The 25,920-nt window shown below is 60.6% G+C and overlaps 1 protein-coding gene across 4 annotated transcripts in view; it reads right to left on the reverse strand.

Annotated features, from left to right (window-relative positions):
• The window catches only part of DAGLA (diacylglycerol lipase alpha), a 62,588-nt gene that overhangs the window by 24,660 nt on the left and 12,008 nt on the right, over positions 1 to 25,920 (reverse strand). For 2 of the 4 annotated variants that reach the window (XM_053203072.1, XM_053203075.1), the window contains exon 2: positions 221 to 359. In XM_053203072.1, the coding sequence (XP_053059047.1) occupies positions 221 to 315 (95 nt within the window). In that variant the 5' untranslated portion in view covers positions 316 to 359. Of the gene's footprint in view, positions 1 to 220; positions 360 to 1,451; positions 4,081 to 13,072; positions 13,411 to 25,920 lie in introns of those variants that run through there. The other 2 variants (XM_053203074.1, XM_053203073.1) reach the window with 2 other exon arrangements.

Genomic DNA, 25,920 nt, shown 5'->3' on the forward strand with positions numbered 1-25,920 from the left:
GAGCCCAGCCGCCAGCTGCGGGGGGACAGCAGCGGCGGCCCTGCCCAGTCACGGGGCCAGGGCCAGTGGTGGCCAGGCAAGGCCTCTGGGCACCACGTGGGTATGTCCCTAGGTGGTGGGGGTTCCAGACACCAACTCCTAGGAGCTGGGAGCATGACAGGGGCAGCACGGATGGCCAGAAGGCCTTCTTCCAGGCCTGTGGCATGGCCCCAAGACTCACCAGGTGGTGTGCAGGAGGAAGAGGAAGATGGCCGGCAGGACGAGGTCATCACTGCCCACAGACCAGCGCCGCCGGAACACCACGATCCCGGGCATGGCTGGCGGCTCTGCAGAGGCTCAGCGGGCCTGGTGCTCACCTCCTGCAAGACAGCAGAGGACCCTGTGGCTGCCTGGGCTGCTGTGGCATACTCCTCGGCCAGGCGTGGCCGGCACGCGAGCATCCCTCCCAGGCCCCACGGCCCACGGGCTTCCAGGCCATCGGAAATGCTGATCCATCCCGGGGCAGGACCTACCTCCAGCCCTATCCACACCCCCAGAGCCAATATAAAGGACCTCAGCAGCTAGACGCTGGCTTTGGCCTTATGCCTGAGGACTCTCCTGTCCCCGAGACTGGAGCTGGCCCTTCGGGACCGGCTCTCCCTGGGGTCACCGCAACAGTAACTTCCCAGTTCCGTTAAAGACCTGGGCTCACCCCCTGCCTCTCCCTACGTGGGATCAGGGAAGCCCCCAGCTCCCCTGTTGCCCTTTTTCCAGATCTGGCCAGTGCGTGCAGTCCTTGGGGTGGGATGGGGGCTTCTCAGCCCAAAACAAACAAGCAGAAGGCTGAAGACCTTGGGGAAGGTGGGGGTAAGGGCGTACATGGGCCGAGCGTAAAGGCGGGAGGGCGCCCAGGACGCAGTAGGTGCTCAGCAAGGAGCTGTTGAATGAGCTCTTCAGTGTCTTGCTTTGCTGGGCCCCTGGGAGTGTGCTCTGTGACTTGATTTTACACTCATCAGGCAGAATGCCCAACCACAGCTATGCCCCTTGGTAGGGAGGGGCATAGTTGGGATCCGGGGTCAGGAGCATGATGGGGGCCATCCAGCCCCTCTACTCGAAGGGTAGTGACTGGGCCCTGCAGGGCACCCCATCCTGGCAGCCACACCTTCCATGCCCACGCTGAGCCGCACAACCTTTGCTGCCCAGTTCAAAACTCTCGGAAGCCACTGAGTTCAAATTCGACACAGGCAAGCTCAGGGAGGAGTGCCCAGGAATCCAGGGACCCCCACTCCCTAGAGCCCCAGGAACAAGGGTAGTGCTGCGGGCCAGGAGGCTCCCCACAGGGGGGTCGTTCGGGGAGATGCTGGTGAGGGGCTCCAGGGTAGCCCTGTGCTGAACTGTGCAGAGGACTCCCTGCCGTAGGGGGGGTGGGCGCCCCCGCTGGTGGGCACCTGCGCCCAGGCCCAGAGGCTTACATGGCACCTGGTCCAGAGGCGGGCGGCAAGTCCTCCTCCTCTCCCCGGTGACGGCTCCGGGGAAAGCGAGTGTCCTCGGAGACCAGCATCACTCGGGAAGCAAGGGACCAGGTATCCCCTGGCCGGTGGGCACGGCCCTCAGGCTGGATGAGGGGACATGGGGCCGGGGGGCCAGCCGGCATGTCCAAGCCAGCCCGTCTCTCTCTCTCCCCCTGGTGCAGCCACTTCAGCCGCTGCCAGGCTGTTCCCCGCGAGCTGGCGGCCCGCAGGGCGGGCTAGCCTGTCAGGGTCGTGCCTACTCCTCCCCCCTCAGGAAGTGACATCATCCCACTCTCTCCAAGGAGGAGTCAGAGCGCGGATTCTGGGAAGTGGGGAGAAGGATGAAGAGCCCGGGAGCCGCGCGGTGGGGTGGGGTGGCCGGGGGTGGAGGGCCGGGGCTCCAGCCGGCGGGTCCCAGGAGGGGCTGGGGCCGGCCAGCGCTGCCAACAGCTGGTGTTTCAGCTGCGGGTCTCCCCAGCCCCTCCCGTCTCCAGGTGGCGCAGGGGGCCAGCTGGGTCCCAGCAGGTGCTGCAGTTCCCATCCCCTCTAAGCTCTACTCCGCCCAGACCCCTGCGGTGGCGGGAGGAAGGGGTGTGCCGTCCTAGGGGGGCTGGAGGGTCCTGCCTCTGCCAGCCACCCACCCATCGTGTTCTCGGGGGGGGGGGCCTGCAGAGGGCCCTCCCCGATCCCCCAAGGGGCATCCCCACCCTTCACCTCTAGGAGTCTAGGCCGGCTGCCACTCCTTCACCTCACACCTGCGAACTCACACGCGACCTGCGTGTGTGCGCACAGCCCTGCCCTCCCTGCGCTCCAGCGGGAAATCGGGAGAGCCTGGCCCCTGGCCCCGCGGAGGTGCCCGAAGGCCTGTCAGCTCTGTCAAGCCACCGGAGTGATGCCTGCAGTGCCAGCCTCTGCCCAGGCTCAGGGGGCGACCGGCCTGAGGCCGACAGCCACGGCCGCTGCCAGTGCCCACCCAGCTAACGTGGCAGGGCTCCTTCGGGCTGATCCCACCGGGTGCCCTGCTCCTCCAGCCTGTACCCGGGGCCAGCCCACCACCCCAGGATCCTGGCACAGGGCTGGGTGCCCCGGCTGCCTGGCTTCAAACCGGGGCCCCGACACCCACTAACTGTGTGACCTACTAGCTGTGCCTCAGTTTCCTCATCTGTAAAATGTCACTCGACCCCACCTGCTAAAGTTCTGGGGAGGACCACGGGAGAGAATGTCAGCAGAGGCCCCAGAGGTGCTGGATAATGGCAGGGAGGGGCTCAGGGAGTGGGCAAGGCAGAGGAAGAGCTTGTGAGCCCAGGGGTGGGGGTGGGTGGGAACCGGCCACCCCTCCCCCGCCTAGGCTAGTGGATACTGTGGCTGGTCAACGACAGGTCACGGTGTGGGATGGGGGTCACAGGGCCTGTGCCATTGGGGGAGGCTGGGCCGCTTCACTCCATGTGGATTCATGGATCTCAGGGCTGCTATTTTTAAGGGCTTGAAAGGCGCCCTTTCTCTGAGACCCCAGCCCTTCACAATGGGGGCCTGTTCCCCTGCTGGGGATGTGATTTCATCTGCAGGAAATGTCTCAGCGGGGGGCGGGGGGGGGCAGAGGCTACTTCCTGGTCTGGGGCTGCCACAAAGCACCTCCTCTCGCTCTCCTTCCCTGGGGCACAGGGTCGATGCCCTCCAACAGTTGCATCTGTGGGGCTCACAGCCTCCCCTCCTCACCCCGGACCAGTGGCATCTCTGGGGCAGGAGTGGTGCCTCCTCCAGCGGGGAAGAACGGAGGCACTTCTGGGGGCTCCCCACGGCCCCTGGCTAGGCCCCCAGCTCTGGCAGATCTGAATGGGGTACCAAGACCCCCCTCACGTGGATGGATTGACTTGAGTAGCCCTTGGTGGTCCCTTTCTTCCCCCATCCACAAAGCCCCATTTCCCCACTGGTGATTCAGGCTCCCAAGTTAAGTATCAATCACCTGGGGAGTGCCTCTTTCTGAAAATACAAAACTCTTTTTTAAAAAGGTACAGGCTCTCTGCTACTTTTAAAACCTTCCAGGGCTCCCATGCCTGCAGGATAAAGTCCAAGCCGCTCAGACAGTGGCTTAGTCTCCAGCTGGCAGGCTGTGCAACCTTGTGCGGGTGCCTGGCCCTCTCTGAGTCCTGGACCAGGAAAATGCTCTCCAACTCCGGGGGATCCAGGGCATATGCAGATACAAGTACAGAGACTGCCTTAAGCTAGTCAGTTCTTTCTGGCTGTGGGCGGAGGGTGGGGGGGATTCCATCCCCTCCTCACACTGCCCCACCCTTCTTTCCCAACTCCCCCCAAAACTTACATCGCCCTAAAAAACACCCTGTTGGAAGAGTCCGTGCATTGCTTGCTCCAGTTCCTCTGCCAGGCAAAATCCTACTCACCTTTCCAGGCCAGCCCAAAGTCATGGCCTCTCTGAAACCCACTCTTGACAGGTACAACAGGCTGCTCCCTTATGGGACCCCCAGACCTCTCATCCCAGGGTAGCCCTGGGCATAGTGTCTTATAGTAAACGTGTCTATGCCTCGCTGCCTATCCCTGCCCCGGCTCAACCGGGGGTCCCTAAGGGCCTGGGTCCTGCGGTGCTTGACACGCGCTCAGAGCCCCTGGGGTGCGAGCACGTCTTACCTGGCACCGGCCTCAGTGTCCTGAACCACAGGTGCGGCCCTCCCCAACCCCCCCCACCCCCCCCCCGCCCGGCCAAAGCTGCTGCAACACCGCTCCTCCAGCCATAGTGCCAGAGAGGACAGGGCTCCTTTCCCTCTTAGTTCATGTCCTTGGCTTTTTGGGAAATGTCCCACCCCAGTGCCTCCCCTGACCACCGAGGGACAACCATCTTCCCCTCCTCTGGCTCTCCTGACCAGTCCAGGGCTTTAGTTTCTTTGCCTGCAAAGCTGGGATAACACCCCTCCTGAGAGCACTGTAGCTGGAACTGGCTGGGACAATGTCACTGGGGCCTGCACAGGCCCCGGCAGACCCGAAGCACCCATTTGTGGGGCTGTCCTGGGGGGACAGCTCCTGGGGGGCTTTCTGGGGACTTCCTGGCAGGGTGATCTGTGACTGGGTGCTGAGGTCTGGGCAGATGCTGTCTATGCCCATGGCTGGCTCTAGCTGGCGGGCAGGGGCCTTACTGAACAGGTGTAAGCCCAGACAGGCTAACCTGCCCTCACCATGGATGGGCCTTGGGAGGTTGCTGGCTAAAAGCGCCCCAGGCTGGGCCTCATCCTCTGATCCTAAGGTCCCCTTGGGCTTGGCCCTGGGAGCCGGTTTTGGGGAGAAGAGCCCTCCCACAGTTGGTCCTAGCCAGCACGGTGCCCAGAGCCCCCAGGTGAGGAAGGAGGGCACGGCTGCTGTATCTGTCCTCCTGATGGCCCAGGGCTGGTGGGAGACGGGAGTAGGGTCAGGTCGCCGGAGCCAGGATGAGCCCGGCACCCACAGGAGACAGGGTGATGTGTTCTGGGAGGCTGTCTAGGGCCACCCCCAGCTTCCAGGTCAGCCCATGAGATCTCCCACTTGGCCAGAGCTGGAAGGGAGGGATAACCATAGGGCCTGACAGCAGGTGAGCATCTCCTGTGTCCCAAGTTCTGGTCTCACAGCAGGGAGGCGGGTGACAACAGCACTCAGTCTGCACACTCTAAAAACAGACCGTGCCTGAAAGCTGGCTCCGCACTTACTGTCTGTGTGACCTTAGGCACGTTACTTAACCTCTGCATGCCTCAGTTTCTAAAATGGGCTGAGAACAGTACTTACCCTCAGAACTGTCACAGGGTTAAATGAGCCATACACTTAAGACAGCAGCTGTCACACAGCCAAGTGCCCAGCAAATCCTCCCCTGCCAGCACTATTCCCGAAGGAGGAACTGAGGCTCAGAGACTCTGCGGGTGGGAGACACAGGTCATACCTACTGCCACCCAAGGCCCACACCTAATGAAGGAATGTCGGTTAGGAGGGGCTCAGAAACAGTCCCATCGCCCCCTTTTATGGGTGAGGAAACCGAGGTTCAGAAAGGCCCCAGAGGCTCCTGGCTTCCCCACACTTCCAGCCCTGTGGTGTCACGCCCGGGGGGGCTGGACACACAGTCCCAGAGACCCGGGGCGGGCTCCTTCCCTCCCTCCCCCTTCCTATTGCACACCCTCCTCGAACTCCCTGCAAGAGATCTCTCTTTCATGCTCCTGACGCATAACCCTCTTAGAAACTGGCCGCTCCACGTGCGCTCCCTTGCCCGAGATCCACCCACAAGAAGGTATCAACCGCTTTTAAGTTTCAAACAGAGTCATTCACGGCTGGCTTGCCCGCCACCTCCCATGGCAGCGTCCCCACTACTCTGCAGCTCAGCTGGCAGAGGACAGAAAAGAGACCTCAGACCCAAGTCCTCCTTCCCTGGATCCTCAGTTTACCCCTGCCTGCCGAGGCTGGCGACTGGGCCAGGTCTAGCCACATCCTAGAGCCGCCAGTCCTGCCCCAAGAGCAGTGTCCCCAGGCCGGAGTGTCACTGCCCCTCCAGACCTCAGTTTCCTCCTCTGGAGAATGACGACCATGGGCAATTAATAGGAGGCTTGCGTTTTTGTACTTATGTTATTATTTACTTAATTTTACAATAAATGGTTGCATGTGCCTTAGAGGAACCAGAAACAAGGAAGAGGTGGACTATAGATTGAAGAACAAACAAGCTTCAGAACAAAAGCTAAGGAAATCAAAACAGAAGGTTGGGGGGAATCAGTTGCACACGGGTAAGACTTAAAGGCCCTCACAGGAACTACATGTAAGACTATTACTAGACTCCATGCTTCCTGGTGGCCAAAGTAAAAAGGGAAATTGGGCAGCCTGAAAGGGCTCTTTTAGCTCTGCAGGGTATTTTGATCTTTGGTGCCCACAATGAATGGGATTTCAAAGGGCTTTGAAATCAGAAGGTGAGAGGGACAGGCACGTGCTGTCTGCCAGGCTCTCTCGGTCTGGCTCAGATTGTTTCTGTGTTGGATGCTGGAGCTTGTCTAGTCTTGGTGGGGGAAGGGCATCTGACTTGGGGGCGGAATGACTACAGTGAGGCCAGGCCCCTGGCAGCCTGCAGGGTGAATGGCGGCCCCCAGAGGCTCTATCCTAACTGGGGCGTGCTCGCCGATGGGCCACCCTCTTGCTTGAAACTGTGCTGGCAGATGGCTCTTGCCCCTCCTTATCAGCGTCCAGAGCACGGGCTTCGGTGGTGGTCAGGTCCTAACCCCTCCACTTCTCAGCTTCACGTCTAGTTAGAGAGCTAGTTAACCTCCCGGTTCACTTATGTGGCTTCCGTGAGAGCACCCGCACGGGGAGGGGCTCAACACGCAGAAACCGGATTCTGATTTCCTGAGACGGCAGGGTGGTTCCAGGGTGTCAGGGTGATGGGGAGGAGACGGCCCGCCTGTTAAGTCTGGGACTCAGTCCTGCTGCTTCTGGCATTTGTTAGTTGCCTACCAAGTCTGGGGTCTCGTCTAAGCCCCTTGTAAACATATCTCTCTTCGTCCTCAGAACAACTCTGGGAGGCAGCCTGGTTCCGGAAGCCGTGTCTTCGCCACTGCGCTGCCTCTGAGGAGCAGGACTCAACCAACTGCCTGCTTCTGAACTCAGGCGCTGGCTTCAAAGCTCCCCTTACAGAGCAAGGAGGCAGGGCCTTGGAAAACCATAAAGGACTCTCTGGGTCTCCATCTGGCTGCGGACTCACGGTCGCACGGCCACGTGGGAGAGAGTGGGTGTCGGCCTGTTCTGCGGATGAAGACGCCTGAGCCCCGAGTGGTTGTCCCATGGCCTGTCTCGAGGTCAGCAGGCTGTGGAGCCAGGAGAGAGCACAGAGCTAACACAGTAAATGTCGTCTTATTCTAGCTTCGGTTACCCCCGCTTCACAGATGAAGAAACCACGACTCGCGGAGGTGCAGCGTTTGCCCAAGGATCCCACGACAAGGACAAGGCCGAGCTGGGATTTCAAGCAGCCTCCTTGAGTTACTTGGAAGGGAAAAAAAAAATCTGTGCCTCCTTCCGTCGGACTTCCGCTTCCCAGGCACAGACACTGAGACCCACATGTCCCTTCCACCCTGAAAGCCCCTTCTCCTTCCTGAGGTCTTGGCCCCACATGGAGGCTGGGCTCTGGAAGGCACTGGAAGGGGGAAGGAGCCGCAGGAGGCGACAGAGACAAAGCATGCGTGGGCTGGGGGGCCGCGTGCGCCACCAGCCTGTGCCCGGGTGTGTGCCACCCAAGTTAGGGACCCAAAAGCTGTTGCTTTCCACGCCTCAGCTGTGCCGGAGCAGAAGGCAGAGCTGAGCCTGCCCAGGGCTGGGGCCGGATTTCAGCATGAGACGAGCCCCCTGAGTCTTAGACTAAGGAGCGCCTTCCCCGTCCTCCCCACCGGGACAGCCTTGAAGGGGAGGTGCCTCCCCTGCCCCTCACTCCAACCCGAGGGGTGGGTATGGCTGTTCCCATGTGGCATGGGGGCAAACTGAGGCTCCAGGGGTTCAACAGTGTAGTGAGTGAGGGGCCAAGTCGGGCTTTGAGGCCGCGTCTATGTGCTCTGTTCTCTCCACGTCACCGCTAGGCTTGCTGGCCAGAGCTCCTTCCACAGAAACGCAGTCTGGGGCCGCGCGCACTGAGTGAGAAGGACTAGCCCCAACTGCCGGCGGCCAGGCCTGCTTGCCGTCCAACAATTATTTTAACACCTATGCTTTTTTAATCTTACACAGCATTTACTACATGCCAAGGACGGCAGTGAGCTGTTCCCAAATACTACCTCTATTTTTTTCATACATTTTTAAAACGCTCATTTATTTATTTTGAGAGACAGAGGGAGAGACAGAGAGACACAGAGAGACAGAGAGAGAGAATCCCAAGCGGGCTCCATACTACTGGCACGGAGCCCAACTCAGGGGGCTTGAGCTCACGAAGCCGCGAGATCATGACCTGAGCCGAGATCAAGAGTTGGACGCTTAACCGACTGAGCCGCCCAAGGCGCCCCACGACTTCCTTTGATTTTAATTTAACCTTTTTAACAACCCTCTGAGGTAAGTGCTAGTCTTACCGCATCTGAAGGATTATGAACGGGGGCCCAGAGAAGTTAAATAACTTGCCCAAGGTCACTTAGCAAGAGGCAGAGCCACGCTCTGCTCCAGGCTGTGCTCCCAGCCCCTTCTGAGAAGCCCTCATCAGTGCTCCATTTATCACTGAGGCTCCTGCTTCTCATTCTCACGCTAATTATTCTCCTCTCTTCTACAACAAACAGGATCTGCCATCTGCCACCGGCCTTGTCACTGACACCAGCCAGCTCCCTGGGAATCAAGTGGGGCCTTTGGTCTCCTGCTAGTTGCTCTGCAGGACAACTGGCTGCTGGGGAAGGAGGAGGGAGGGCCCCGGAGGGTTTCTGGCAGCCGGGCCGGACTGTCCTCCCACCCCGCCCCCCTCCCCTGCTCCTCCCTCTGGGGGTTTCAGTCGTGGGCCCAAAGGACCTGTTTCCAATAGTGAAAGGGGTCCCTCCAGGTTTTAGTCAGGCCAGGCTTTGTTTCTGAGTTCTTCTTCAGAAACTGGTTATTTCCCTGAAATTAGGAATTGGCCCGTGTCCCACATTCATTCCCGTGCCCGGGGCAAAGGTACCCTGGAATGGCCCAGAGAGGCGGGCTCTCCAGCCTCCTGATGGTGCTGCTTGGCCGTCTCTAAGCCCCAGGCCAGCTCCTCCTGCCAGTCTGCGGGGGGAACCCAAGTTTGTTTCCATCCAGGGCGAGTCCTTTCCATATCACCCCTGTTCCCCCCACGTGCTCTCGCAGGTCCACCCTGCTCTCCCCTGGAACCCTCCCTCCCCCCAGTGCATAGACCTGGAGGCTGGTGGCCAATGGATGAGCCCGCCGCTGCCTTCCCTGCAGCCCTGGAGTGGGGTAGCCCTGGGTTTGAATCTTGATTCTGTCACTTCCACTTGTCCGTGACCTTCACTTCTCTGAGCCTCAGTTTCCTCATCTGCAAAATGGGATAGCGAAGGTCCCTGCTTCAAAGGGAGTCACGAAGAGTAAATGAAGTAACACATATAAAGCACTCAGCTCATCGAAAGTACTAGTTGCTGTTATTTTTATTTATTGACCGCGTCTCCTGAGTGTTCAGACCTCGCCTTCACTGCACCAAGCCCCTGCCCCCGAGGTGTGGGAGGGGTGCTAACTTCTCTGCGGTCTAGGACAACCCTCCTAAACAGAAAGGCCCAGCTCTGTATCCCCGGCTACCAGGCTGACGCGCGCCTGCTCTTCTCCTTGCCAACCTATAGGATGACCTGACCTCCCTCTCCCGGGAGCCCTACCTTCTCACGCTGAGGCTTTACCGGCCCTGCCTCCTTTCATCCACAACAAGCCAGTGAGATGGGAATCACTATCCCACGGGTCAGCTTGTACCACGGGGCTCGGCCCGAGGCCATGCCCGTGCTACTGCTGGAATTCTCTGCATCTGTGTCTGAGTTTCAGAACATCCCAGGGCTCAAACCCAGGATGCCTTGAGGGGCAGAGGCCCACTACTCATGCCCATCTGTCCAGTTTGTCATCGTCTTCACCCTACCCCCCCCCCCCAGCCTCCTGAGGGGCCTCTGTAAAAGCCACCAACTGGGAGTGCCCTGCCCCCCTGCCCCCTCTACCAGGCAGTTCACTGCAATGCCCTGGCCTGGCTTCCCAGAGCTTCCCGAAGCGGAGGCTCCCCATCCCTGTGCTGGCCACACCTCTGAGAGGAATTAGCACCTTCCACTTCATTAGTGGCCCCCTAATGAGGTTGTTAATGAGAATGCTAAGTGGGCACACCCAGCCAGACACCTCAACTCTGGAAGCTGTCACCCCCAAGCCCAGCATACCGTGCACCAGCATGGTCCTGTCACACCTCCTCAGGCTGTGGGCTGGGTCTCGGGGTCTGGCCCACATTGGGGAAAACGCCTTCCACAGTCTGCACGGGCCAAGGATCCAAGAAGTGGCCACCTCTGTGGGCAGCCCAGCCATCTAGGGCACAGGCCAGCCGCCTGGCGATCGGGTTTCACCTCTACCATTCCCTGGGCATCAAGGAAGCAGGCGGGCATCGAGTGACAATGTAACACGAGCGCTTTCCCAGGGGAGGAGGTCTGCAGAGTTCCCATATGTAACAGCGAGTGCCAACATCCCCTGCCCCCCACGGGACATGGATGGGGGCAGCACGCTCTGCTTTCAAGGGCACACACGGCCGGCCCGGGCCGCGCCCCATGTGGCCCTCCTCTCCCGTGTCCCGTGAAGGGATATCAACACTCTTTGAAGCGGGGTTCCGGAAACCCTCAGGGACCCCCAGACAAGGGGAAGTGGTCACAGCAGGCAGGGCAAGGGCTTCCTGGGGCTTGTAGGCTATGTCGTCAGAGCGGGTTTTAGCTGTTCTACACACTGGGTTTCCTTGTGACATTTTCTTTGAACTAAACGGTCTTAAAAACATTTGAGAGGCCCTGAACAGGATGACCTCTCAGGTCCACTCTGGCCTTGACTTTTAGAATTCTACGTGGTTTTGCTTCAGAAGGGCCAAGGAAAGAGCCCTGGGGCTCCAGGCAGGAGCCCAAAGCTGGGCACCCAAGCGCAAGTTGCCATAAGCCTCCAAGAGGGGGTAGGGGCTCAGAAGGTCCTAGACCTGCTCTTGTCCTGGTGTCTCTATTCACTCAGAGGTCCACTGAGCACAGTGCCCACTTCCCAGGACCAATCAACTACAGAACCGACCGCATTTGTAAACCGGGATGGTGATGACAGGGCCTCCCTCGTGGGGCTGCTGTGAGGACAAAGTGAGTTCAAAGCTGTAAAGTGCTGAGAGCAGGGGCCAGCGCAGAGCGGGTGCTCGGTAGCATCAGCTACACGTACACACACTTTATGGTTTTAATTAAATCAACCCCCTCCTCAAAAGCCTATCATGGCTCCGAAATGCCCTTTAAATACGATTAAAACTGCCAACCACTGGCTATAAAGCTCTCCACCGACCGCCGCCCCTTCCGTCCCTGCCCATCGGACAAGCCTATTTCCTGCTCCCGACTGTATCTCCTGTCTGCTCAGAACTGAGCGAGTGCAGGGGTTTCCTCCTCTCCAGATGGCCCTCTCACTTCAGAAGCCCCTCCCTGGTGAGGCTCAGGGCCCGTCCCCAGTTGGCCTTAAGCCCCGTCCTGCATGATCAGCCCAGGACTGGCCAGGAGAGCCACAGCCTGAGTTCCTGCAGCCTCCTGGTGTGTCTGAGGCACCACCCCCACGCAGGTGCTCCCAGGGAGAAAGCTCGGCCTCCCCCCTGCTTCTCTCCTGGCCTAGGGGGTGGGGCCTGGAGGCCCTGGGCAACAGTCTGGAAATGGGGCGAGCCCGGGAGGGGAGCCCAGGCCTCCACCATGGGGGTAACCGCATCGGGCAGCTGAAAAGCGTCAGCCTTCCTCCGCCCGCTCATGCCTGGGCAGGACCCAAGGACCCACTTTTGTCTGCATAGGAAGAGAATCCTGGCTGGATTTTGGACTCGAGAGTCTGGTGTCACTTTCTTTCCCAGAGGGCTCACCCTCCGGGGCGTGAGGCCCTAGCCGCGTCACACTGTCACTTCTGTGACCTCTGCTTCTCTGCCTGCTCCCTGGGTGTGGCCCTGGTGACCACGGCTGCCGTCCTTCTAGCCCACTTACTGAGGACACAGCAGGGAGGAAGTAACAGGCATGTGGTCGGGGGCCTCTTCCCAGTCACCCTGGGGCAGGTGTCCACGGCCCCCCATTAACTGCCTGCCACCAGGGGAAACGAGGCAGGCCTTTCGCTGCCCCCTGCTGGCCCCAAGAAGGTCTGCAAAGCTGCGGGCGACTCCTAGAATGAACCTCTCAAAGAAGAGCTAACAGCACCGAGAGAGACCGGCAGGGCCAGGCACGGAGTGCTAACAGGATGCCCACCTGGGGCGGTGGAGACGGACGAGGTCCTGGCCAGACCGGCAGAGGCCGAGGCTCCTGCCAGGCAGAAAGTGGCACCTCAGCTCCTCCAGGGCTTAGGGAGGCAGTGTGACAATGCCTGCTCTCTCAGCAGGCCCGGACTTCACTGCTTGTCCCAGAAAGGCTCTGGAGCGGGAGGGTGGCGGTGAGGGAGTCAGCGGGAGCTAGGGTACCTGAAGGGGGGTGGCCTGCATCACAGCTCCTGCTGACTTCCCCACCCGTGGTGGCCGCTGGCTGCTATAAATACCACTCCTGCCTCTGGATGTTGCAGGAGGTGACCTAGAATTGTGGGCTCCGGGGCCTCCTGGGTGCCCCCTCCCTGCCCATGTTCGACAGAGCCTGCCTGACTAGAACGTCCTCGCAGCCTGGGAGCCCGCCAACACCAAGCAGGGCCCTGACCGGGGACGGGAAACCCTGACACTGAGGGAGGCAGCTGTGGCTTCCAACCCTGAGCCTCCTATGACCAGCATCGCTACCGCTTTCGTGGCAAGTGTGGAGGGCACCCGGCCCCTGGAGAGCAGAGGCCTGGCCGGCCTGCAAAGGAGATGTGGCACCCAAGGCCAGGGGCCCCGGCTCCCAAACCACCTGACCCTGGGCCCCCTTCCGCACCGCCTTAGTCCCACTCTGATGCCGAGATTCTACCTGATTTCCAAACTTCCCATCGGCCTGAAAGCCTCTCTGGGTAGCCTCGAGAGCGCTCTGTTAGAACATGTGGTTCTTGTTCCTTCTTCTAGCCGCTAGCATGCGTCCGAGTGAGTCCTTTTCTGCACGAAAGGCCCTTGACAGGCAGGCCCAGGCTCCAGGCCCCAGGCTTGGCTGATCCAGGAGCACAGGACAGGAGGTGGCCCCGGGCCGAGCAGTGGTAAAGCCCCCAACCGTCACACATGGCCAGGGTCTGGTCCCAGGCTCCCCGGCTTGGGGCAGGGGAGGAGACGAGAGGAAGAAAGCCTAGGAACAGCTCCGGGGGTGGGCTCTGGGTGCTGTGAACACAGGTGAAACCTAGTTAAAATGAAATGCGCGCACGCTGCCATCGTCTGGCTATCTGTCGGACATCCAACAGATACAGTGCCTGCAACACGCCAGGGGCTGACACGGGACCAGCCTTCACAGAGCCCACAGGCCAGAAAAAAAGAGAGACTTGAAGCGAATCTCCACACCCAGCAATGACAAATTCCGTGACTTGTGCTCAGGGCAGGTATCCTTTCAGAGCCCGAGTAAGGAGGTGGGAGCCGGGGCTGAGGTCTGAAGGACAAGCCAGAGTCAAGAGGCCACCAGGAGGGGGGCAACACAGAGGTCGCCCCTCAGCAGGAGGACCCATGCAGGGGGACCAGGAAAGACAGAACAGAGACCAGATTAACCGGATGGGAGCAAAAAGGAGGACCGAGTTGGAAAGGCCAGTGGGCCCAGCCCAGGCAGGGCCCTGGAGTCTGAGCTTTGTCAGCAGTAACCACGGGCCACAGCAGGCATGAGGGTGGAGAGAAGTTGGGGCAGCGGACACTGGTGACAGATGGGAGGGGGCAGTACAGGAGAGGGTGTTGTCAAGGACGCCCCAGCCAGATGGTCCTGGTGCAACTGGACAAACAGCAAGCCATCTTGGTTCCAGGGGCCGTCACGCTCCTGGAGCACTTCCTGCGGACAGGGAAGGACGGACGGCGCCCTGGTCCTACCCCGCCCGCGGGAGGAGCACCGTTAGAACACAGGCCTGGGGCAGCCCGCCCCACCCCAACATCTACCTACTCTCCTGGAAGCCGACTGTCAGGTCAGCCCAGTTCTGTCCCCAGGCTGCAGCAGGCCCAGGTGTCAGCTGGGCAGCATCAGCTCAGGGGCAGTCCCTGGGCTGTGCTCACGCTGCCCAGGGTGGAGGTGTCTCCCCTGAACAGTCAGCTCCTTGCCTTTCCTGCTACCAAGCTCTGACCCCAAACACGACCATGGGGAGGGGACTGTAGCTCGGGGAGGTCGGGGGGGGGGGCTCTCATGGGATGCCAAGCCCACATGGGAGGGGAAACAGAGGTTCAAAGAGAGCACGTCCGTCTGCTGGTTGACCCCCCCAGCACCATTTTCAGTCACCCCATTTAGAAAATGCTCCCCTCGTGCCGCTGGCCTGCCTGGCCTTGTCTCCTCCCACGCTGCCCTCGCTGATCACCATCCAGTGCTCGGGCCTTCTCTCTGTCCCTCATACAGCCAAGTGTGCCCCATCTCAACGCCCAGGCCCTCAGGCCTCCCCACGCCTGGATGTGTCCCTTACCCGCTGCAGTCTTCCAGTGGCTGGTCTCTTGTGTCACTCCGATCCTAGCTCCAACCTGGCTCCTCTGACCCACCAGCCAGATCTCAGGTGCGCCCGTCCCCGTCCCTCTCCATCACCTCACTGTCTCTCCTGCATCCAGTGCCATTGTCTGTTAGCCTGTTTACTATCTAGCCCCTTCCCCCCGTCGGGTGTGGTTCCCGGGGGGGCACGGACCCTGCTGTGTCCCTAGCTCCCAGCAAAGGGCCTGGCAGGTGGCAGGAACCCACCGAATCCCTGCTGCCTGAGAAGGAGCGGCGTGTGAGCACAGCCCCGAGGGAGCCGGTGCAGAGCCCAGCCTGGAACCCAGGGCTCCTGCCGTCCAGCCTGGGGCCCTCTCCACACCACCCGCCAGACCCAAGCTCCATCCTGAACTGCTCCTGCAGCCGCAAGTGCGTACGGGGCCTCACTGGCGCCCGACGACCCCGCTGTGGGTGAAGCGGGGAAGAAGTGTGGCGTGCCAGTTTTGCTGATGGGGACACTGTGGCAGGGAGGGGGTGCTGGGTGATCTGCCTGAGGGCAGCGGAACGGAGTGAGGTCTGTGACCAGGCTTTCGGGGAGGTCCTGCTGCCTGAGGGGCTCTTCACCTCGATGCCCCATTCTCCCTGCATGGAGGGCAGCACCTCACGGCCGCCCTGGGAGGGAGACGGGCCAGAGAGGCCGCCCTGCAGCCCAGCGGTTTCAGGGCACCAGCCTGTGAAGTCAACCAAACCTCACCGGTCACCGACCTGCCCGTGACCTAGTGACTGTGGGAAGTCTCTTGGCCTTGGTCCCTCACCATACAACGCAGACAGGAACGGGGCTGCCTCCTGGGCCACTGGCGGAGGATGGCTTGGTCAAGGGCCTGTCCCGCAGGTCTGCATTCTGCCTCCCTCCCTGTGACCCTGATCGCTCTCTGCCAACTTCCTCGGAATGTGAGAACAAACCGGAAGTAGCCAGAGCTTCTTGGAAGGAAGACTATAAAAAGCCTCGGCAATGTCATGACTTCCCTTTAAGATACAGCATTGGGCCTCACCCCAGGTTCTCTCCTCCTGGCTCACGCAGGCACAACCCCAAAGGGACCAGAGGAAGAGGGCAGGTGGCCCCGAGAGACACCTCCCTGCCCCAGATCTGCCCTACCAGAGGCAGGAGGCCACGGTGTGTGGCAGGGACAGCCCGAACGGCGAGAGGGCTGGTTTCTAGACCCACAGCCCCTCTGTGCCGGCTCTTCCACCCCTCTCTGCACAGAGCCTCCTTTTCCCTCTTCTGGGCTTCAGGAGGATGCCTGAGATCACGTCTGGGAAGCGCTCAGAGCTCCCCAGAGAGAGAACAGAGGGATCCAAGGTGGGATTAATTATGTACCAATGTGCTCGTTTATTAGCACTTTGGGTTTACTGCAGGGGCAGAGTGGGAAACGCGCGGGGCTTGGTGTCAGAGAATCCAGGCCTGGTCCCGGGCCCAGCCACTAATACATGTGGGCAAGTCGTGGCCCCTTGGAGCCCTGGTTCCTGTAAAAGGGGGATAAAAAACATCTAAGTGATGTGGGTTAAAGTACGCCACAAACAGGAGTTTCCTTCCCTGCCAACGGGGTTGCCAGGGTACCAGCCCCACAGCGTTGCCGTGAGGAACAACAGTCGGGTACCGGGCACGACACACATTAGGGGTCGTTACTGCTGCCGCGGGAGTGGCGCATGGGGTGCAGGGCCTGATGACGGGGCTGTCTGCAATGCCGCCCAAGCCTGCAGACTGTGTCGGTCCTGGGGTGGGCACCCACCCCTGACCAGCAGCAGGAGAGAAGGTTCCACAGGGCCTGGTGGCCACAGTGACTCAACACCGTCCTTCCTCCACATCCGTCCTGCGCCCCCCCCCCCCACCAGCTAAGAAGAGGGGTGGAGGGACTTGGGCTCCCCACTGCCAGGAGCCCGATGCATTTGGCCAGCTCCCCAAGGGCAAGGTGGGAGTGACCAGGCAGTCTCTTGCAAGCCGCACCCACCTGGGAAGGCTGTCCCCGAGCCTGAGTGATGTCGGCCGCCCTCTGCTCACAGAGCTCTTTGCCCAGGAGGGTGCAGCACAGCCTATTGGTGATAGCCTGCTTGTCCTTACAGCTTGTTTGGCAGGTACCAAGCGGTGGAGAGACCACGGGCCAGAGCAGTGGGTCTGCTAAAGGCCATGGTGCAAAGCAGGGTGGATACCCCATGGCATGCCAAGATCCCTCACCCTCAGGGACCAGAGCCACTCTGGAGGGCCACCAGAGGCAGGACTGCAAGGAGGCAGGTGCTGGCTCCCTCCCCAGCTGATGCAGGCCTCTCCCTGGGGTCCCAGCCGTAGTGAAGAGAGGGCTCCCTCTTCCCTGGGGTGCCAGATCCACCTGGCTTCTGTCCACCTAATCTGTTCCCATCAGCCTCGAGGACCAGGCCCGTGGCCTCCTTGAGGTCCGTGACTTGAGGTCAGTCTCTGGTCAATGACTTACTATGGAGCAGAGGACTCAGCCAGACCAGGGAGAGGATGCTGGAAGTCAGGAGGGCAGGCAGAGGGGTGGGCCCAGGGCCCAAGAAGAAATCACCAAGTGCCCGGGGCTGATTCATCTGAAAAGGGGTGAAGGGCAGGGCAGGGCGGGGACTGGCTGAGTCCAGGCAAGCTCTCCTCACTGGGAGGAAGGGTGGGGGCTGCAGACCAGCAGCAGCTCCAGGAAGGATTGGGGCAGATGTGCCTGTGAGGGATGCTTCTGCCCCAGCCACACAAAAGTCCCATTGATGCTACCCCTCGCCCCCACACTCTGCCAGTGCCTAACATAAGGGCTCTGGGGACCTCTTCTGCTCCTTGCCGACTGTCCAGCTGCCGCTGTCGCCCTGGCACGCCAGGCACGCCAGGCCCGGCACTGCAAAGTCACACGCTCTGCGCGGGCGAGGCCGGGTACTGCCCAGCCAGCACTGGGACTGCAGGGCGTGGCACTTACAGGCAGTGTGGCCTTTCTTGGTCACGCAGAAGACGCTGGAAGCTTCCAGGTTAATCTGGAAGCCCTGAAGCAGAAGACCATCTGCCTGCCACCCTTGCCCAGCCTCACCCGACCCCATGTTCCTGGAGGGTAAACCTTGGGCAAACAATGAGCCAGGTGTAAGTGGCCCAGCAAATGCAGGGCTGGGAAAAGCAAACAACGTAGGCCACACCGTTCTGCTGGGCCTGCTGCCCTACAGGATGGCACTCGACTGCTCAGGGTGGCTCTGCCCACAGCTGCTATGGAGGCCCCCAGGGGGAACTGGAGGGTGAGGTAGAGGGGAGGCGGCAGCAGGGGAGAATGGGCAGGGCACAAGTCCTCAGGGAGATAGGCTTCCCACACTGAGCCTTCTCTAGGGGACAGGACACATAATCCAGAAGGAGGTATGCCGGGGAGGGTCAGGCTGACCTGGGCCTGGAGCCTCTGCTTGGCCACGTGCTGGCTGGGTGACACTGAACAAGCCTCAGGGCTTTGGGACCAGCAGTGCCCATGTGAGCAGCCCTCGGGAAGGTTAAATGGGACAGGACCCACGTGGGAAACACTTTGAACGCAGTTTGGCACAGATGAGGGTCTCAATACACATATGCTCTGCCCAGTGTCACATGGATGTCAGGTAGAGCCAGGGCAGGGCACAGAACACGGGCAGCACCAGGGAAGCCTGGACACCCCACCCTTCAAGGGCATGCTTATCCAGCTACTCCGTGACCCCCTGGCCTCAGCCTCCAGGGAGACTTCTGACCCCAGGCTGCAGGAGCAGGGGCTGCTTCACCAGCAGGGGCTGCTCCACCAGGAGGGGCTGCTCCACTGGGGGGGCTGTTCCACCAGGAAGGGCTGCTCTACCAGGGGGGGCTGCTCCACCAGGGAAGGCTGCTCCACTAGCAGGGGCTGTTTCACCAGGAGGGGCTGCTTCACCAGCAGGAGCTGCTCTACCAGGAGGGGCTGCTCTACCGGGGGGGCTGTTCCACCAGGAAGGGCTGCTCTACCAGGGGGGGCTGCTCCACCGGGAGGGGCTGCTCCACTAGCAGGGGCTGTTCCACCAGGAGGGGCTGCTCCACCAGGAGGGGCTGCTCTACCAGGAGGGGCTGCTCCACCAGGGGGGGCTGCTCCACTAGCAGGGGCTGTTTCACCAGGTAGGGCTGCTCCACCAGGAGGGGCTGCTCTACCAGGAGGGGCTGCTCTACCAGGGGGGGCTGTTCCACCAGGAGGGGCTGCTCCACTAGCAGGGGCTGTTCCACCAGGAGGGGCTGCTCCACCAGGAGGGGCTGCTCTACCAGCAGGCAGCTGCTTCTACCAGCAGGGGGTCTGCTCCTGCTGGCCCCAAACTCAGGGCAGCCATGAGCCAGGTCCCAGAATCCCTCCAGCTGAGAAAGGCCTGTGCCACCCCTGTTCCCCATATAGGGCTCTGCTTCAGGCTGACCTCACCCCACAAGCAGCCAGGGGAGTGAGGTTTCCTCTGACCCCACCCCGGGGTTGAACGGCACATGCTGATGAGGCAGCCTGCCCTTCATCTGCCCTGCTTCTTACCACAGCCCAGCATTCCGAGGGGTCAGAGCTCTTCACGCCTCTGCGCCCTTGCACACAAGGCCTTTTCTAACCCTGATCACCTGGGAACTCCTCAGCCTTCCAGGGCTTAGCTCGAATACCGCAGCCTCCGTGAAGCCTCCAGAAGCCTGCCAACCCGGAAGCAGGCCTGGTCAGTGCCCCTCCGTTCCTTCCCCGAGTACCCTGGCTCCTTACTACGCTGGGAGCTCCTGGAGGGCAGGGCCGCACCTTCTGCTTGTGTCCCTGGCACCCCAGGGCCTGATGTGCAACAGCCAGTCAAGAAAAGTCAGAGAAGGCCCTGGCCTGCTCCCTCGTTCCTCTGAGATCATGCTGCTTGAAAATGGTCACTCCAAGTATATGAGAAAAGGTCTCCGTAAGGGGAGAATATGGATATACTGTTTTATTTTTTAAATAAACCAAATATTTCAAACGTCATTTTATTTAAAAAAAAATTTTTTTTTCAACGTTTATTTATTTTTGGGACAGAGAGAGACAGAGCATGAACGGGGGAGGGGCAGAGAGAGAGGGAGACACAGAATCGGAAACAGGCTCCAGGCTCTGAGCCATCAGCCCAGAGCCCGACGCGGGGCTCGAACTCCCGGACCGCGAGATCGTGACCTGGCTGAAGTCGGACGCTTAACCGACTGCGCCACCCAGGCGCCCCTCAAACGTCATTTTAAAAAAGGATCATACATGCAGGAATCTTAACAGTGAACAAGCAAAGAGAGAATGGAAAGGGTTGGGACTCAGCCTTGGCTGGGGTTCCAGGAATGGCCCAAGAGACTAACAGCACGCAGGAACCAGGGCAAGACTGAGCTTCCCCAACAAGCAGGTGGGGGCTTGAGATTTCCCCTCCTTTGGAAACCGTCCATGGTCTGAGCACCTAGCCTCACCCACAGTCGCAGGTGGCTCTGGGGGCTCGCAGGCTGCCTCCCCAACTTGGAAAGCAGAAACCAAAGTTAACAGAAGGGGTGAGCAAAGGGAAGGGAAATGCAACTGACACGGCAGAGGGAGAAAGGGAGTTGCGGCTGCCATCTGCTGTGAACAAGATGTTTGGGGACACGCACTCCTCAGTTCTGAGGTCTCCCCGCCAACTCGTGGAGGGTGGGCCGCTCCTGTGCAGATGGAAGCCGGAGGCTTGGCCAAGCCCAAGGGGTGCCAGGGCTCCCTCCTGGCCACCCAGACCCCCAGCTACCCCACCTGACCTCTTGCTACTCAATCTGACCACAGGGCCAGGATGCCAGCCCAGGACGGCCTCCTCCAGGGAGCCCCCCTGCAGGCTCTAGGGAGCCAACTCCACAGTAATGGTGATAATAACTCATACCTAATAAGGGTAACAGTTCCAGCCCAACTACCTGCCAGAAGGTCCCTTTACTGGGAACCTTTGGCCATGATCTCACTTGTCCCATCACCCCAGAGAGGAGGGAGGAAGAAACAGAATCCCAAGGGCAGACTTCTGTCTTGCTCCTCACTGCCTAAGTACCTGGCCACGTAGGACCTTCTCCTGAAGGTCCTAGGGCCCTCCCTTCTTCTCTAATGCTGGGGGCTTAGTAAACGACAGAACATCTGGGTGTGAAGAAACCCTCTGGGCCACTGAGTCACACATAATCACTCTAGGAAGGAAGGTGAGGGCCAAGGGTGCAGACACCTGCCCCAGGCAACACTGAGGTCAGTGGTAGGTCAGGAGCAGAACCTGGAACCATGCCCTGCAGCCCGGCTCCCAGGCCCTTAGCAGGCTGCTGGGCTAGGCTGTCCCTCTGTCCTTTATTTTTTAATTTTTTTTTTTTTTGATGTTTATTTATTTTTGAGACAGAAGAGAAACAGAGCGTGAATAGAGGAGGGGCAGAGAGAGAGGGAGACACAGAATCTGAAACAGGCTCTGGGCTCTGAGCTGTCAGCACAGAGCCCGACGCGGGGCTCGAACTCACGGACCACGAGATCATGACCTGAGCCAAAGTCGGATGCTTAACTGACTGAGCCACCCAGGCGCCCCTCCCTCTGTCCTTTAAAGAGAGCTTCCCTCAGGGGGCTGAGGTGTGGGGGCCCTGCCTTAAGGGCCCATCCCAGTTCAGGCCAGGCCTCCCCTGCACCCTGCCTGTCCATGCTGCCTGCTCGGGACAGAGCCAGTCAGCCTTAATGCTGCCCTACCCTCTTGGCTGTGCCCCCAGCCCTGTCACTCAGGAGGCTGGGCCCATAGGCCACATTCCTTCGCCGGGCCACCCTGCCCTGCGCCTGCTCACGGAGGAATTAGTGTGGCCAAAGGGGCCACACGTGCTTGCTGGGGGTTTAAGTGGCCCGTTCATCAGACACACTGGGGCTGCCCCTGTGGCACCCGGCCCACAGAAATGGCTCCATTTCTCACCAGGCCAGGCAGTGGGTAGAGGGCTGAGAAGTCTGTCTGCTGAGACAGAGCTGTGCCAGGGTCCCAGATGCCACCCTGTGAACCTGAGCCCTGGCAGCCTGGCCCCTGGGGGCTGCCAGCCCCTGCTATTCTAGCCTGGAGACGTCAGGGGGTGACTCTCCCTCCCATCAACAAGAGGAGGGCAGGGACGCCGGGGCACTCGCTCAGAACGGTACATCCCATCCCACCCCCAGCCCGGCTCGCCCTACGTGGCTCTGCTGCCGCCACCCCCACAGGCCTGCTTGCAAGGCACACACTCCACATTTCTGTCTGCACGGTCCTCCCCCAGTCCCCCCCACACCGTAACTGTGACACCTCCACCCCACTGCCAGCTCTCAGCTGAGGGCGGCACCGGCAGCTGGGGCCGAGGAGGGCCCCAAGATGTGCTCCAGGGCATCTGTGGGCCTGGAAATCTCACACAGACTCCTGTGAGTTCTTCTGGGGGGCAGCCTACAGTTTCTTCCCTTTCTCCAAGGGTCCTCGGCCCCTGGCCGGGTCACTGTGCTGGCCTCACTTCCTGCCTCCCACAGTCCCCCCCTCCTTCCTCCAGGCGCCTGTCTGTGGAGTGCCTGGGGATGAGGGCAATCAATGGCTTCTCTATTCTCTGGAGGGAAGGCATTTTGCCCTTGGGGGGACCCTCTCCTCGGAGGCAGAGGCAGCCCCGCTTGTGCTCAGGTCCCCAGGTGCCTCACCGCTCCTCCCGCGTTGGGAAGTGTGGTGGTTGTGCTCCCTGGAGCACTTAGGGTCTCCAGGTGCAGGTGCGGAGGGCGGAGAGCTCTGTGAGGGGCCCCGCCCACAGCCAACCCCAGGGACCTGCTCCCCCATTCCTGGGACTCCCTCCGTCTACCAGACACCTTCACAAACAACTCCTGCCTAGGCTGAGGCACAGCCAGGCCGGGGGTGAGTCAGCCAGGGAAATCCCAGCCCCGGCGCCCGCCGCTGGGTGACAGTTCTGCTGACACCTACGGAGTGGGGCACCCGGCCCCTCCCGGCAGAGGGCGAGAGGAACACCCGGGCTCCCCCACCCCCATTTCCTGTTCCCTGAGAGGGGAGCCTGGCGAGGGCGGTGGCGGGAGGGAGGAGTCACGGTGCCAGGGAGCCTGCTGGTCCCACGCCTTGTTCCGTGGCCTCTTCAGACCGCCAGGCCCCTGTCCTTGGCATGTCAGCAGGGCGAGGAGCTGGGGTCCTGCCTGGTACTTGTCACCCCAACCACCGGGTGTCCTGCTTCCAGGGCCCGGGCACCCCCAGGGTCTCACCAGGCGAGGGTCCTGGACAGCCCCGCCTCATTCCTGGGAGGCCCCGGCCTCTGACTCCTGCCCGGGTACCCCCACGGTCCTGCACTTCAAGGAGGGCAGGGTCAAGGCCCTCCAGTGAGGCGAGAGGCAAGGAGGGCAACGAGGAGAAAAAGGCCAGGAGAGGACCAGCCTGAGAGCCAGAAGGGGGAAGGACAGAAAGGACAGGCACAAAGGCTGCTCCCAGCAGGACATCCTGTCCCTCAAGAAACGGGGCCAGGTCCCCACAAACCAGCCAGACCGGTTGGTGTTAGCGGCTGCTTCAAGGCCTGGGGGTGCAGGGGAGGGGGTCTGTGAGATCCCGCCTGTGGCAGCTGCAGGCTGGGTCTGTCCTGTGGGACATTCTGGCCAGTGCCTCACGGTCCAATGCCACCCACCCCTTACCCCCTTCCCTTCCAGCCTGACTCCTTCTTGGCATAGGAGAGGAGAGTGAGGGGAGAGTGCGTTCTGAGCACACACACCCTTCCACTGCCTCAGTGGGCTCCAGGACCAGGCCAGGAGACCAGACTCAGGGCCTGGGAGTGCCAGCTGGGACTTCGGATGCACTCAGGGGGACCTTAAGAAGGAGCTTCTGGGGATAAGAACACGGAGATGCTGATTCCTATCCGTGAGGAGCTCACAGTGCAAAAGAAAACCCACACGCAGGCCGGGGGCTATGGAGCCATGATGCCGGGGGCCCCACGGTGGGGACAGCGACAGAGAAGGCTTCCCAGAGGTGCTGGAGGCTGAGCAGGTCACTACCAGGAAGAAAAAGTCAGGGAAGTAAGGCTTGCTTGTTCCCTCCTGCCCTACAGAAAGCCTCTCAGAACCCCAGAGGCAAATGCACCTTGTTCCTGGGCCAGACCCCAGCCAGCACAGAGCCCGGCCTCCCTCACCTCTGCCCTCGTAGGGCTGTGTGCTGAGCACTACCATCAGCACCCGGCTCCTGCCTCTGGGTTGCTGGCAAAGCTGATTTCTGCAGGCTCCGTAGGCCAAGAAAAACACGCTGGGAAATGCACCAAGGGCAGGCGCACCCTTGGTGTTACCTGGGCAGGAGCCCCTCCACACGTGGGGGGACAAAAGCCCAGGTTGAGGTGGTCCCAGCTCTCCCCTCGCCCACACCACTTTGATCTTCCTTCCCACCCTGGTGGGGGCTTCCCCTTCTTCACGATTCTTCCTGAAAACTGGGCCTCTCGGACTTGCCAGGCAGGGAAGCTGGTGGTGGGAGAGACCCAGAAACCCATCCATTTCTTTGAAAGAAGACTGAAAACATGTGACCACGCAAATCCCATGGGTTTACTTCAATGTCGTTAAAACAAATGGCTTGAATGGATTTCTCCCACCCTCCCTCCTCCCTGAGCCACTCATTGGAAAACAGCAGCTGAAAGGGCCGGAGACTCAGGGCTGCTGGGGCCTGATGGCAGCCGGGCACAGGAGGAGGTGGAAAACAGACCCCTCCCCCTCTTCCCCCGACCACAGGCAGCACAGAGGCTACCCAGGGTTCGAGAGAGACCAATGTCAGATTCAGGACCAATGGGTGCCCTCTGCCCCTGTGGCCTACTGTTTCGCGGCACCTGGGATCCCCTCCCTCCTGTCACCCTTGCCTGGAGGCCCTGCCCTGAGCAGCTGCTTTTGCAAGCACGCTTGCCGGGGCAGCTGGGACAGACAGGTGGAGCCTTCTTGGGGACAGCACGACTTGCTTAGAAAACCAGGCAAGGGGACAGGAGTGGGAAGGTATGAGTCCCAACAGGTTGGAGCTGGAAGGGCCTGAGGGGAATCAGAGCTCAACCCTCCACGAATGTTAGAGCCGAAACCCCTAAGCCCAGAGAAGCGTGCTGGCAGGCCGAAGGCCAGCACAGCTATGTGTCTGTTCAGTCTCCATTCAGCCGTTGCTTCCCAGATACATCCTATGTGCCTAGACTCTGGAAATTCGGTTTAGGTGCCCAGGTGACCCCCGATGAAAAGCGAGCTCTGCCCCAGAGGCTTACAGGCTGGGGGGGGGGGGCCTCCCACCCCTCAGCTCTCCCCTCCCCACCCCTCCTGTGTGGAGGGGAGGAGGTGTCCTCGCCATTGCCATGGAAGGACTCAGAGCAGACAGGAGGCGAAAGAGTGGGAGAAACAGTGCGAAGGACTGGGGGTGAGGTCACAGCCTGGAGGTGACAGGGATGGTGGTGAAGGTCACCCTAGCAGGCAGGTCAAGTGGGAGGGGAGTCCTGGGAGTCTGGGCCTCTCACCGGCACCTGTGACCGAAAACCCTGGGCCAGACATGCTTATCTGTGTCTACTTTTTTCTTCTTAAAAAACACGTGTTCTCTATAGAAAACAGAAGCAAACAAACAAAAACAGAAAGAGACAAATAGAAGTCACCATGATCCTCCTAGGAAAATTATGAACTATTAACATCCGTCTAGTCTCGCGTCTGTCCAAATACGGGATCATTCCGTACCTGCTGCTTTTTCCGCGCTGAGCAGAGAAGGTGAACATCTCTCCTCGTTAAACACTGTCCTGGCCCCATATTCCCTCATCGCTGTGGGGCAGGCCATGTGCATGGTGTGCGTGAGTTCATTCAACCCATTCCCCGCCAGTGGTTGTTAGGCTGTTTCCCTCCTCTCGCCGTGAGAAAAGGCCCCACCCGCTGGGTCCAAGGCAGAGCAGCCCCAGCACCCCAGGGGGAGCCCGTGCTGGAGCCCCGGGGCTCCCGGCCCCCACCCAGTGCTCCTTCTCCCCACCCCAGCCTCTGCAAAGCCTCGTGCACAAGATGCAGAGGGGGTGGGGAGTGGGGGTCCTGCTCTTCTCCACAGCTCTCAGGCAGCGAGTGACCCCCCTCCCTGTGACTCTCAACTAGAATGGCAGCGAGGAGAGGGATAAATGCAGATTCCCAGGCCCCACCCAGAAATTCTGAATCCACCGGTCCGAGGTAGGGCCTAGGAACCTAGATCTGGAACAAGCACCACCTGGCCAACCCCAGGGGGTTCTGAGGCTGGGGTCAGCCACCCCGCACCCAGAGAAGCCCTGCTCTCGA

This window comes from Acinonyx jubatus, chromosome D1, assembly GCF_027475565.1.
Source record: "Acinonyx jubatus isolate Ajub_Pintada_27869175 chromosome D1, VMU_Ajub_asm_v1.0, whole genome shotgun sequence".
In the NCBI taxonomy this organism is placed as follows: Eukaryota; Metazoa; Chordata; class Mammalia; order Carnivora; family Felidae; genus Acinonyx; species Acinonyx jubatus.